Genomic DNA, 15,591 nt, shown 5'->3' with positions numbered 1-15,591 from the left:
TCTGTTAAAACGGAACTCAAAGTGCTGCTTGCAATGGATTGCTTGGCCACTGGGGATCTGAGTCTAACATTTAAAAGTTTTAGGTTATCTTAAAGCTATAGATATCAGATCAGCTTCCAAATTGACAAGGTTAATAATTTGAGACTCCTCTTTGAATGTTGAGATGAAAACTAAAACAAAAGTTAATGATAACGTGCTGTCCATAGCAATAAGTCAGCATTGCTATGTGGATAAAACTGACACGTTTTGGCTAGAAAATAATTTGAGACGTTTTGCCATCAGTTTTTGTGAGTACTTCATGTGACTTTTTGCTGTTTTTAACAGAGTGAAAAGTTAATTAATTTTGAATGCATGAGGGATCATAAGCACTGGTGAAAACAGCACAAATTAAAAAGCCCCAAACCTCATGCTTCAAGGGTCTGTAGCTTAAGAAGATAAATGTATATTGGTCCAATAGATATGTTATTGTACAAAAAAAAGCATTTCTAAGGAGGTCAGTTGGAAACTTCTCTCAGACTTGACCCTCAGTCGTAAGAGAAGTACAATCTGTCAAGAAAAATGATTGCAAAATTATGTTTTTGGATAAAGTCACCAAACTTTTCGAATGTTTTTACGGGATTTCACTGGTGATTCTATGTACATGCAGCTTTTGAAATGGTTCATTCATTTCATCTATTTAGATAAAACTTTACTCCTTAGGTTTTTAGATGAACGGTTAAAATTGAGACCATTATAAAATGTTCGACGAAATGGGACAAGCCTTTAATAAGAGTTGAATTTCTTTTCCATAAAAACATCTTTGGGTGAGTGGACATTTTGAGACTTGCTAGCACTTCACAGTAACGAGAGAGCAGGCAACGATTTAAGCATGTATTATCGTCACCTCCAAAAGGAAGTTTTAATACATGAAGTTGTGGTGATAGGTTATCTTAGGCATGCTTTCACAATGATGTGATCAGGCTAAAACCGCAGTTAAGTAGGAGCCTAATTGTCTAAAAGGAAACATTTTCACTCAAGACTTTAGAATATGTTATGCAGTTTCTAACGTGCATATAATATTACCAAACCTTACTGATCATCTACTGTGTAGCACATGCATCATGTTTTAGTCCTCCCTTTTCTTTTGCAACAACAATACATTTCTCTGTCTAAACAGAAACATGGATAATAAACCTACTCAAGGCCTGGTGACAGCAGGGAAAAACACAAGCCTAAACAGAGAAGCTAATGATACCCTTGACTGGCTGTAAACAAGAGCAATGTGTTGCTGAGACATCAGGAATTCAACCAGCCACTGACAGAGGACCTAAAATTAGCCTAATGTTTACCCCCTGGATAACAATGGCTAGAAACATAGTCCACTTGAAGTAGAACTCACAAGCACCAAGAGATATTAAGAGACAGTGTCACACAAAAATGTTTTGCTCCTTATTATAAGTGCAAAGTTATTTATTTTCATAAAAACATGTTACTCTAATGATAAGTCACAGTTTTATATATCAAAATAATATTTTTCAGATAACAATCAGTTTTAACAATCTAAATTCCCACGGCCAGACGGTAAGAGATATGAGGGGGAAATTAATGAACTCCACAGAATCGAGTTTTTTAACACTGAGAGGGGGATGTACTTACTGAAAATATAGAGGAAAAAGGAGGGAGTGGGAATCTCAGGCAGAGAAACAGACGAAGGAGGATTATGAAAGCATGAAGTGCAAAACGCAGCAAGACTATAAGTGAGAAAATAAACAAGCAGTGGGCTGCCAAGCACTGGCTCTGCGGAGGTACTTCCCCTTATGTGCACAGCTGGATTTATGAGACAGTGAGCAATACTCCCCTCACTTCTCCCAGACTCTGACACAAGCAGGGGAATTTAGCAGCTCCATGCTAGTCTGCTTCAAAAATAGCAATGGATAACTACCCAGTAGTAGCTACAGAAAAGTTTGCACATTTCCAGCTAGCCCTATTGGCATGTCTGTGTTGTGTTTACCATCATCTAATAACCCAACGCAAACATGCCAATAGAAATTACTTTTAAAGGAATCATTGTACAAGGTCAATGGTTTGATTAGTAGCAATTACCAAAGGCTGTGGAGATGACAGAATTATAGTCATATTCATTTATTTCAGAACACATTAAAAAAAAAAAAAAGAAAAGAAAAAAAAAACGGATGCTGCACAGTAGCTGAGCATGGGCCTTATGTAGGTACTGGATCCCTGTTTGGCTTCTTCCTTTTAGGTCAGGGGTGGGCAACTCCAGGCCTTGAGGGCCGGTGTCCCTGCAGGTTTTAGATGTGTCCTTGAACCAACACAGCTGATTTAAATGGCTAAATTAGCTCCTCAACATGTCCTGAAGTTCTCCAGAGGCCTGGTAACGAACTAATCATGTGATTCAGGTGTGATGACCCAAGGTGAGATCTGAAACCTGCAGGACACCGGTCCTCGAGGCCTGGAATTGCCCACCCCAGTTTTAGGTCCTTCTCCTTGGCCTCCTCCATTACCTTTTTTTAATGTATTAGGTGTGATTGCGTTGATTGCATCCTATGTTTGGATCAAACAAAATTAATTCATCCGGTGTGTTTTGGCAAATTGTTGCTGGGTTCTGTAATCATTTTTAAATTAAAAACAATAAAGCAGCACAAAAGCCAAATGGGTGCCTTGAAATTGAGAGATGATTACTCAGTTGGTTAAATATTTTTAAACAGAAAATATATTTTTGAATGTCACATACATAAACTGGGACAGTGATATCTGCTGTTACGTACAAATTAGATCTTGAATTGTTGAATGCCCCAGAAAGAACAACGCTACACTACAGTGAAAAGTTTAATGATAAAGTTTTTCTAGTGTATTGTACCCTGCTTTAGCCAGGCAAAAACATGATGACATGCACTATACAATGTGATTTACTGTGCACGAGAGACCCTAGGGTCAGAATGATATAAATTTAATCATCAGAGAGTGTATCTGTAGCTGTGTAGATGTAACCGCGCTGCCAAATTTGCTGTGGCCGTTCAGGCACGTTGTCACAATGAGGCACCCTTTTGCCATCTTGCCACAGTGCGAGTCGTTTGGCCTAATATTTTCCTTTAGTTGCCTCAGGAAGTAACAGTAAAACTAGGCTCCAATAGTTTGACCCTGGGGGATGAAATGCACAACCCTGTAAACAAGGAGCATGCCCCCGACTGCGCTCCTGATCCAACAAACCCTCTTCATCTCAGAGCCATGGGCTCTGATAACAGTGGCACAGTGGAAAATTAGTACACTGACCATAATACTTCACGGCATGCCCTGGCACCTGTGAAGCTCAGCCCGCATATCAAGGCATTTGCTTGTCTCAAACTTCTCTGTAGCTATAACAGCTGTTTGGTAGTAGACATTCCATGCTCTACCTGGCTAGGTAATAATAATATTACTAATAATAATAAACTTTATTTGTACAGAACTTATATATATATATATATATATATATATATATATATATATATATATATATATATATATATATATATATTAGATAGAAAATAACATAAAAAGACAAAATATTAGACTATCCAAACACAGGAAATTAGATTGGTGTAATTATTCCACAATGTAATTTAGGAATGACATGCTAAACCAGTGACCAATCGAGCTGAGATAGAACTCCTAACTGTTTAATCAGCTTAACAATGTAAATATGAAAATTTCTACTTTTGCCATGTTTAACATACATTTTCATTTGTTTACAACTAAGTTGGCTGTTATAAGTTTATGTCAGAAAAGAAAAAACCTACAGAAAAAAATACTACAGACATTCACTCAAAAGTATGCTAATTATACAGAGTAGACTGTACAGTATGCTCTATGGGAAATTAGCTGCAACACTTCTGTTTGGAAGGAACAGCCAATGAGAAGAAAGCTGGTTTTAAGTGACAATGCCATTAAAAAAGCAAGGAAATGGGTTTCAGACAGAGCACAAATTGAGAAACTGCACCAAGGGCAGTATAGTATGATGAAATATTATTTTGAACTGTAACTCAAGCTCCTCAAGTAGGGTCCAGTATTAAAAAGCTAAAGTTAAAAAAGTTTAAACTTTAAACACTACCCATACTTTTATTCTGTTCATCTGCACACAGCGATTTCAGTGGGAGAAACATTTTATCACTCATCCAAGTGACCTAAGAAGTGATGAAACTTTTCTCCCACTGAAAATGCTACCATGCTGACAGAATCAACGTTTTGGGATTTCCTTACTTGGCTGATTGAGCACAGATCAAGACAACTTTAAACACTGCAGCTGCCATTGCCATAACTGAGAAAATAGAGCCTTTATAAACATTATCAGGATTTTTGCAGATTAGTGCAGTACAGTGATTCTTTACCATCATTACCCATTCTTTGCTCCAAGCCAGCGATCTTTGGGAAGACATAAGCAGCTTTTGTCGCTTGTATTTTAGTTTCTGAGAAATCTTTTAATGTTTGGGCGACAGAAATTTTAAACTTTCTGGTTTAATTGTGAAACCTTTAAGAATACATGTGCTGTAAAGCGCTCTTTCTGTAAAGTTACCCCATGACAGTAAGTCTGACCAAGTATTCATTTGTATCTTTCAAAATCCTTTGGGATTTACTGGAACTTACAGTGATGATGCAATTTTGTGGTGCTTTTATTAATATGCAAAACAAACAACCACACCTCATCTGAAACTACACAATGCTGATGCAATCTGTCCTTGAAAACCAGTTCTCCTGCTAGGCTCAAAACCGTTTGCAGCTGTCCACATACTTCTGTGTTGACATTGTATGGTTAAAAAAGAAAAAATGACTTCTTGGAACCATTTTCAAAGAGGAAAATTAATGACAATTAAACAAAACATGACTGAACAAATACCAAGAATGTCCAGGTAAATTTCCAGGAAGAAGAGCATTCACATGAATCTAATAAAACTTTAAATTACATTTTGTCCATCTAAAAAGAAGTACTCTCTTTATGAAAAAGGGCACATTATAAACATGGACAGTACATTTTCATTTGTTCAGACTAGCTGTCCAGTGAATCACAGATTCACAGAGATGATCAGATGTACAGATAAACAGCAAGTCAAAACAATTATAAGAAGTGTAATCACTACAACAGCTAAGGCTCAAGATCCACAGAAAATGCATAGTGTTTGTTTGCTTTTCTAAAATTTAGATGTACTATGAACTAAACCTCTCCTGGCCACTTCAGTCAATAAGGTTGTGACCATCCACCATTTGAAGAAAATGGGTCCTATATTTGACATGCAGAATTAATAAAAATGAATCAGAGGTGGATTTAGCAAATGCATGTTGTGGTGTGGAGCAGATGTGGTGATAAAGACTGTACTCACTGGAAAATTATATATATAAAAAAACCCTTTCCCTCTATTAAACATTTCACATTCTTCCATTCTACTCACTGGTAGTTCAGAGGGTTCAGGGAGAAACTCAGCATCTTCTCCAAAAATAAAATCTGGAGGCAATTCTGGATAGCGTGCATTGAAAATGATATCCCCTGCAAGAAAAGAGAAGAACGCGTTATTACTCGCTTTATTACAACAAATCTGAAATGTTTGCTTGTATTGCAGTAAGTGTTGTAAACAGCCACAATTTACCAAGGAAGTGAGTGAGCTTTGATCACATATAAGATCATTTCCATTCAGTTTTAATCAAAGTTGACTTGCTCTAAACAAATAATTAAAAAAGAAAAAAAAAATGCATCAATCTTCTATATTCTGTCTGGTATTAAGAAATGAAAGTATTTTTGAAGCATTACTGAAACCAGGAAATTGTGGTGGTTGTGTGGTTTTACTAGTTGCACTAAGCACACAAAGTGCATTTAAGCTCTAGCGTCTTGTAGTTTAAGTGCCTTAAATAAGAACATTTCACATGCACCCTTGCAACCATTAAAAACCTTGGCACACCAGCACATTAGCAAAAGTTTTAAGATTATGCATTTTAATTGCATATTTAATTTAAATCCCATATCATGTACCCCATATGGTAAACCACACACTAAAAAAAACTTCAGGCAATACATCATCTTAAGTTGGTTTTTTTTTTTCTTTTGGTAAATGACAACCGGCTGAATGACAGTGCAAGCTGAATGACACATCCCATATTAAAAATAGCAATTACTTGTAATAATAACTCTATATTAAACATGTTTTGGTGCGTGATTAGCAACCTGCAACCCTGAGGCTAAAATATACAGTTCCCTTAATTCCTATGGGGACTGACTTTAAAAATGAGCCAATCCCTAGAAACTCTCATGTTAAAATGTTCAATTTTACAGGACAAATAAGAATAAACATCTTCACAGCCTGCTGCAAAACACTATTTTGAACTTTATGGTTAGTTTACCCATTTATATGGGATTTTCCTTAAACTTAAAATTGGGGCATAGCAGCTTTGATTGACAGGTGTGTTGGTATGGCCAGCTGTAGTGGATAGCTTTTGTGTTTGAGCCTTCAAATAATTTTAATGCAACTATCTGAAAGCAGTTTACTCTTCTGGCACGTGTAGTAACACATCATTAATGTAGTTGGTATTTCAGTTTTGGTGAGTGGCATTCTTCTTCTATACATGTTCTTTGGTGATTACCACTCTTAATGAGCAAAGGCAAGGCAACTTTCAAATGTACAGTAAGAAGAGAATCACTCTGCACACTCCTGTCCTATTACAATGATTACCTCAGATACCCACTGCACTCATTGTGTCACAGCTTTGCTATTCTACCGTGAAGCTACAGAAAACACCTACAAGTATACAATTAACCTTTAGACACATGAACTTAAAAAAAAACAAACTTTAAATATTACTCATATAACCAGTAGAATAAATGTAGGTGCACACAACAGCAATAAATTCTAGATTTAAAAAAAGATTATTTTTGCTTAAAGTAAAAAGGGAGAAAAACAAAATATTTCAGTAAAAAACATTATGTTTCATTTTTCTGAACTTATAGCGTTATATTCATCTTCTTTTGCCTGCTCCATTTCTAACTTTGCATGCAAACTTGCTCCACCCGAGCTGACGTCCATCTGACATACAAATCTTGCTGTTTCTCCTGGTAACTCCAAATGAAACTCTAAGCATCTTCATCTCTTCCAGCTTCCTGTCTTTTTGGCTACGTTCACACTGCAGGTCTTAATGCCCAATTCCGATTTTTTGATCAAATCCGATTTTTTTGTCTGCTTGTTCACACTACAAATAAAATGTGACAGCAAACGCGCTCTAGTGTGAACCCTCAAAGTGGCCCGCATGCGCAAAAGAAGACGTCACACACAACGTGCTCCGTTTAGACCCAGACCAAACAGTATTGTTTGACTGATGGCCCTTAATATACAGACTTCGGACTTTACGTTTCCCAATTTTTGCTTTAAGTTATTTTGTTATTTACATAATAATGTAAATAACCTAATAATTATCCTTATTGCTGTTTTAGAGAGGAGCGGTGCTTCAAAGGATAGTTGCAGATTTCTGTCAGAATCTGCAGATTATACAGTACAAATAAAATGTTCACGTTGTCTTCTCAACAGTTTCCCTAACATCTACACTGGATGGCCAGGAAGCATTCGCGATGTCTTCTCGGGCGCTTCTCCGGCACTGATAATTGGCGTCTGTCTTGTGTCACTGACGTAAAAGACGGATTTAATGCGACATGACCGTTCAAGCAGCAGTCGCTTTCTAAAACATCAGATATGTATCGGATTCAGGACCACATACGAAAGTGACCCAGATCGGATTTGAAAATATCGGATTTGTGCCGTTCACACTGACATACCATGATCGCATATGGGTCGCATAGGGTCAAAAAAAATCGGATTTGATGCGCTTTCGCCTGCAGTGTTCTGCCACGAACTCCAAACCATACATCACTGCAAGTTTTGCTTCTGTCTTGTAAAGCTTCCCTTTCAGTCTTGCAGCAATCCTTCTGTCACTCTGTCCACACCACCCTGCCTGTACTCTTCTTCACCTCTCATGGCCTGACCACTGCTTTGGATGGTTGACCCCACATATTTACTGTAAACTACATTACCATATTCAGACTCTTTGGGTTCATTATGTCTTATACATGTACTCGCCCATTTTCTGTTTAATAACTTTATTTAAAATTATTACTAACATATTGAGATAAAATTATAAAAGTATAAGCGCACACTGGAAATGGCCCTCACTGAGGGCTCACATAACAAAGCTTGGTTCACAATGTTCTTAAATTACGTTACACAACTCTATTTCTGTGCTGCAAGACATCCTGTTCTGCTTTTTTTTTTTTTTGTTCCACGCAGCAACAGCAAGAAGAGGCAAACACACACATGTGGAAGTATTTTTCCAGTGGAGAAGAGTCAAACGAGGAAACGAGAGGTTGTGTCGTAAACCAGCTCCAAACCACTGGAAGCTTGACAGAAAAACTGCTGGCGTGGTTCCAGAGGGAAATGGAGGTCTTGGAAGAGCAGACTTCACAGGTTATAGAGGCTTTTGTATGATGTTTTCTTCATACATCCTTAGACAGCAAGAAGAAGCTTCACTCAAACGTGACTGCATAATGCACCTTCTCTCCAAATCTTATTCAGACAGACGTTTTATTGAAGTCAGAAGGGTACAATGTGTACAACTACAAAGCAGTACCAGCCATGTCGGTCACGTGGAAGAGGCTGGGTTTATATTGATAGTGATTAGCTGTGTACAGAGTGTGCCATGCCAAGCAGATCCATAGACCAATCTGCAGCTCTGCATCTTTGATTAGACAAACCTCTTTCCTGAGGCCAAAGCACAGGAAAGTATAACAGCTGCGTGCCACGCCAGAATACCCGTGCCAGTTTTCTTGTTCTTTGTTCAGATTGCTGCTTTCTGTCTCCATTAATTTCTGTTTAACTTTAAATACAATTCAAACAAAAATGAAATATAAATGAACAAAGTGGTGAAGGTGTTAGGGGACACGGGGTCATCCATGAGAGAATAAGGTCGAGTTGGACTATGGCAAATACTGGTCACTCTACATTCCTGTCATCACCTATGGCCGCCAACTGTGGCTAGTGAAAAAAAGAACATGATGACTGAAGATATAATCAAAGGAAAAAGGAGCTTCCTATTGACGAGCTCAGTCATGTAGGAAGACCTCAAAACAGAGGAGCTGCTGCTCCTCCATACTGAAAGAAGTCAACTGGTGGTTCTGATATCTGAGTAGGATGCCCTCTGGATGCCTCCTTAGTGATGTGCATCAGGCATGTGCATTTCATGGGAGACTGAGCCAGACCAGAGACACAGTGGTGACATAACGTCTCTCAGCTGATTTGTGAATGCTTTGCTGTCCGCTCAAAAAATATGTATTTTTTTCACAACATAGTCATTTTTTCCTTCATTTTCATACTATAAGTTTCATTTTTACACACATTTTTCAAGAAGGTTCAAGAAGGAGTTTGGGTTTAAATAAAACCTTTCATACATTTCAAGTCATGCACATAATCACCAGAGGGTTACTTCATCAATCAATCAGTGATTACTCTGTTATGGCGAATTGGGTCCATGGCACAGCATTTTGGGGGAATTCTGGTGAAAAAATGTTTTGTGGACTAACGAAGCTGACATTAAATAACCTGGGAAGGAAGCCAACAACATGTATGATCTAAACATATCACTACATACCGCTATGAAAACATCATTATGACAGCAAAGTATGGTTCCAGGCTGCTTAGCTGGCTCTGGATATCGTTAACTCCCCACCATCAGCTAGAAAACTAATCCCCAGATATCTGACATTTATGCCAGAAATCATCATAGAAAGGGGACCTCTTCTGCTTATTTCTAGCCCCACAGTTTTATTCCTTACTCCACTAGAGTAGCTTTGCATGAGTCCTAGTTCAAAATAATCATTATTTCATACTGGGCATTCGCACGGCCACTTAGTTTGTCTGAAAGGAATAACCCCATCTTTATGACATCATACAGAACCGAGTGCGGAGAAAACAGTCTAAACAGTCTGTCTAGAACAGTTTAAACACAGTGTTTAATGCACAGGTTACTTGTATATACTCTGACCTGATTATCTTTAACTTTGGACATGTTTAATTTGAGCAACCAACACTGGAACCGAATAAATATCAGAGAAAATAAGGAAAAGAAAGGGCTCATTTAGTTTTTTTTCCACCTGCACTGGGACTGTTTAAACTTTCAAGCAACAGAGTAGGGTTATTTAAGAGCTGAGCTGTATATATGTGCCTTTCTGATAATTGCAAAAAATGTTTTCTACAAGGAACTTGTCAATCTGCTGCTCCTACAGCTTTTAACTTTTTTTTTTACCTCTGAAATATATGTATGTTTTTAACTTGTGATTCTCGTTACAACATGTTTTGCAGTGAACCACATCTAACAGAGCTAGAATAGCAAGATATATAGCTGCACAAGCCTCGGGGCTAACCCTGACTTTTCTGAATAAAAATGATTAAAAATCATAATTAATGACATTTCAGCATTTCAGAATATTAGACTATACAAACAAAACAGTCTAGGTATAACAAACATAGGCATTAAAATAAAGCATACCTGTATAATATATAAATGACCTCCAGTTATTTCAGTTAATAAAGTAGTGTAATCCATCCATCTGAGGGTTAAAGGGTGTGTTCAATAAAAACACAAATGCATAATTATGGGTGTGTTTGTGTATACTTGGGGCTTAAATGAAGATAACATTTTAAATCACATTTTAAAAACTGAATAATGCAGAAAACCTTGTCATGCCAAAGGATTCATGTTCAAGGTTCCTCCTATGACTTTATTTAACTTTGAAGAAGTCTATATCTTGTACCACTATGTGCCTTTATTGCTGGCTTGTTGGGGTTGCGGATATGTCATGTTTTTTTTTTAACTTCTGTTTCTCGAGAGACAATCCTTTAACGTCACTAAAATATAAGTTAAAGCAAAACAATCCATGAGTCTAGCCGCAACATCTTTATATAGCTCATAACCATTTCTGCCAGAACAGTTCTTTTTTTGCAGATTATGCAAAATAAGAAAAACCTACTTCCTCTGTCTGGAGAAAATGTGGCCTTGCCAGGAGAACAAAATAGTAACTATGATCAAACTTAAGATGCGCACTGCGGAACTTTTTGTACATGAAATCTTGACAAATTGATAAATACAATATCAGTCTTTCCACAAATGTGGACCCCTTTTATTTATTACTAGGAGTTGCACAATAAGGGGACTCCTAATAATGCTTTGAAAACAACTCTAAAATGTGTAGGCATCTGTTCATAAGTTGATAAGTCGTCAGCCACAGCTTCACCAATCAAGCTGACATATCTGGCTTGTGTTATGTCTGTATCTTTGAAGTGGGTGAGAATATCAGCTGTAAAACCTGTTGAGAGATTTGGATCAATGTGAATGCAAAAAATATTCAAGTTATCCTGATAACTATGTTTTTTTACAAGATCTGTTACTTCAACGCATTTAATTTGTTAGGCTCCCGTAAAACTTTGGAGGCTCCAGTCACAGTCAATGCAAGCAAGCACCAATAAGTTTTGAATTTACCATCACTATCACACTGACTGATTTTCTCCCTCGGGCTCTGGAGAGAAAGCTTGTGATGTGGCGATTTGATTGAGAAGTGAGCGGCTCTTCCAGTAAACGCTCAGTGGCACAAATAGCAGCATGTTTTATTGGTGTTATTTCATTACCATCATGAGAAAAATTGCCATCTTGTTTTTGTAGTTAAGAAATTCCTGTGGTTGCCTTTGGTCTTAGTGCCTGCTCAGTAGCCGCAATTATAAAACCCACCTATGGCACTGTGTATTAAAGTGACACACAATGTTTACGAGGCAATTTTACTTGCAAGCCCAACCAAACTGACTAAAAGTCTTCCACATCATTTTAATTTCAATTTGATTTTTGGTTTTATATAATGTCAGTTCACAACAGGGGCTAAATATCACTAAAAGAGAGAACCCCAGTGACTTGATAGTGAGGAGGACAAACTCCCTTCTAACAGTTAGAGACCTCTGGCAGAACCGGACTCAGGGAGAAGCAGCCATCAGACTCCTTTTCCTCTCATCAGAGGAATGGGAGGGAAAAGAAGGGAAAATTAAGGAGCATAAAGAGAAAAACAGCAAACTTTGAGAGAGAAGAGAAACTAATGAGTAGGATTTGGAATCTCCCAATGTAACTTCAGGTAACTCTGGGTTTACTGGATTATGAAGGGGGTTCACTTCCTATTGGGCCAGGATAACTTAGGTACAGACCAGTTCTCTTCTGGAGCAGCTTATACTCAAGATAAGAGACCAAGATGTACAAAATCACTACATCAAAATACGCACTTAGCTTTCATGTTGCATCTGTTCAACTGCTCGCCAACTTAAATGTCTAATGAGCCAATCAAGGCAACAACTTGCAGGCATAGTTGAGATTGCATTCTGAATTGCAAATAAGCATCAGAATGGCAACGAAAAACCATTTAGGTGACTTTAAATGCGACAGAGGCTCGTCTGAATATTTCACAAAATGTTACTGAGCTTTTTCCACACAACCATCACTAGGATTTATATTGGATGGTTCAGAAAAGAGAAAAAATATCCAGTGAGCAGAAATATTCTGTGCAAAAATACCTTCTTGATGACACAGTTCAAAGAAGAATGGGAAGACTGCTTTGAGGTGACAGTAAGTAACTCAAATAACCACTCATTACAACCAAGGTATGCAGAAGAGCACCTCTCAATGCATCGAACCTTGAATCAGATGGTCTACAACAGCAGACGACCACACTCCTGTCAGCTAAAAACAGGAAACTGAGGCAACAATTCATATTGGCTCAACAAAATTGGACAGTAGAAGAAACTCTTGCCTGGTCTAATGAATCTTTATTTCTGCTGCAACATTGGAACAGCAGGGTCCAAATAATTTGTGTAAACATTACAGTATGGCTCCATCCTGCCTTAAATCAACAGTTCAGGATGGTGCTGGTTGTGTAATGGTGTGAGGGATAGATTTTGGCACACGTTTGGGCCTCTTAGTACCAGGTGAACGCTACTTAAATATCACAATCTGAGTATTATTGTTCATCTCCTTGTGGCCATAGTGTACCCATCTTTCTGATGGCTCCTTGCCATTACTGTACTTAAACGGCCTCCACAGTCACCAGAACTTAATCCCATTTTTGGAATGTGGTGGCACAGGAGATTCACACCATGCATTTGCAGCCATTGTCACTGTCAAAGAATGTGTCCAGCTCCTTATTGAATCTGTCCCAGTACAAGCGAGGTGTACCTAAAGTAATCAGTAAGTGCAGATGCTTAGGAATAATTTTACTGGTAAAAGCTTTATTCATATGGAAGCAATTCACCACAACAGTCAATTAAATGGGGCTTTACTGTACAGGCAAATTTGCTGTGCCAGAGTTGCAGCTGAACCCATCTTGCACGCCATTAGAATATATAAGCAACACATTAATTTAATGTAATTACACATTACATTAATTAGTATTCAATTCTCAATGCAAAAAAATGCAATTATAGTCAGATCTTCCAGTGTTTAGTACTTTAGCACTTAAACTGCACACACATTCCTACAGGATGTTTTATATTAGAATATAGCTTACAAACTGTGCAGCCTTTCCTAACACACAGTCTCACACTGCTGCTTTGAATAGCTGGTGTTATGTGTTTAACCTCTCCAGATTTTTCTAACATTTTTTTCCTTTTGTAAAATTCACTGCTTCTCTCTTTCTTTGTAAAACTTGCTGCTCTGCTGCCAAGAGACTTCTCCATGTTTTTGATTGGTCATACGCTGCCAATTCTGTCTTTTTCATGCAAACACTGCTCATAACTCGCAGTTACACTGGGAAACCCTGGGCTGACTTGTCGAAGTGATAACCACCCTTGTGTGACTGCTTGCCCTGATTGCTGATCTTCCAACAAGTGAATCCAGATAAGGAAGAGATGTCCCGGGTTTTTTGACCTTGCTTTGTACTTACAGTCTAAATTTGAAAAAAATGCTGAGTGAATCATGGGAAGTCTCCCTGCAGTCTAAGCATATAGCAGTTTTACAGTACCTTTATTTAGCTTATGTGCATAGATATGGATACTTTGAAAATGATATTGATATGATATCACATATTCACTGTTATGGCCTTAAATGATGTTTCACTGCCTGTTAGACAAAAGTGCAGCTTTCAACTCTAATAACGGTTGAATTACATCTTTTTCTTTTAAATAAAACTGTTCCAGTGAAGATGTTCTCTTTCCAAAGTGCAGGCCAATTGCTCTAGACACTGAATATATTAACCTGCGCACAGATGGTGGCCTGCAAATTGAAATCATGCCAGTGGTTTAGAGTATAAAGAACACTTAAATGTTTTAAGAAATGAAGTAAAAATGGGCTAAATCATGCAATCAACAAGAGTAGACTTTAATCTGCTGAATTTAAGACATTATGAATGCAACTTTCAACCCATTTCACATCCAGTTTATTAATTCTAACTCCATTTTGTACACAAAACAACTCTCACTTTTTATTTAATTTTTTTTTCCTTTTGTTTTTAACGTTGATTGCAAGGAACAGACCTGATAATTATAATTATTCCACAAATGACACCCTCTTGCAACCACTCGACTGATGAAATGTTTTTTTTCGAGTAGTAATTATACAGTCAGTATTGTGCTAAAAGTCTAAATGACTGGTGTATGTAAGATTCAGTGACTGGATTAGTTTTGTAAGGGCCAAAATAGCTCAACAGAAATGCAGGAAAATCAACTTTGTTAATTTGTTTTTGTGCTGGGTTCATTGCTGTAATGGTTTTGAGTGTCACTGTTAAAGTACAGGTCTAGTATTGTCTCATTGTAACTGTCATAATGACCGATAGATGTCTTCTTTAGGGATCACATATTATAGCTTGTTCAGGGCCAATACCCACAATAAAAAATGAAATATAAATAAAATTTGCTGTCATTCCTATCCTGCTTCATTCCTATTGATTTCTATATCTTAGTGGTAAATAATCTGGATCATTGATCACGTTATTATTGTATTTGTCCTGGAATGTGTGCTTTTGCACACTGCATTTTTATGTGTTCACAAACCGCACTGTTCTTATTCAATTATTTTTCAATGTTATAAGCTTTCATGTGACTTTTTAAGCCATTATCTACAGATGCTGAATCTGTCACTTTCACATGACAGATCACTATGCATAATAAATAAGGAGCCCTGGCCCTTAATTAAAATCAACAAATAGCAGCAATTAAAGTGACAGCATCAGAGCATCTCATGACCCTCCTACGTTTAATGAGAGGCAGAACTGCTAGTTTACACCTGCTAATTTTCTTTGTTTCTTGCCCTGCTACCATTAGCTTGGTCTATTTTCCATATTTGTGCTGATAGTTTGTATTTCTTCTTCTTACTTTATGGAGGACAGCAGCATCTGTTACAGAGCCTCTGTAAAGCAGACTGCTAGTTTTTCCTGTTAGCTTAGACATTACTACTACTCCAGATAGCTTGACTGCAAGGCACCGAGGTGTAGCCTTAGCTTAGCTTTAACTTTACGTTACAGCAACAAAGTGACAAATTATTAATTAACAGTTAAGTGTAATGGGG

General features: G+C 37.5%; 1 protein-coding gene across 1 annotated transcript in view; it reads right to left on the bottom strand.

Annotated features, from left to right (window-relative positions):
- The window catches only part of babam2 (BRISC and BRCA1 A complex member 2), a 121,552-nt gene that overhangs the window by 99,934 nt on the left and 6,027 nt on the right, over positions 1–15,591 (bottom strand). Inside the window, exon 4 of the mRNA XM_085441805.1 lies at positions 5,421–5,515. Coding sequence (XP_085297931.1) covers positions 5,421–5,515 — 95 coding nt within the window. The remainder of the gene's footprint in view (positions 1–5,420; positions 5,516–15,591) is intronic.

Source organism: Copadichromis virginalis, linkage group LG19 (assembly GCF_057382275.1).
Source record: "Copadichromis virginalis isolate Kocher_CV1m ecotype Utaka linkage group LG19, C_Virginalis_male_GT1.1, whole genome shotgun sequence".
Taxonomy (NCBI): domain Eukaryota; kingdom Metazoa; phylum Chordata; class Actinopteri; order Cichliformes; family Cichlidae; genus Copadichromis; species Copadichromis virginalis.
The sequence above is the reverse complement of the archived record's forward strand: the minus strand, read 5'-3'. Positions and strand labels throughout refer to the sequence as shown.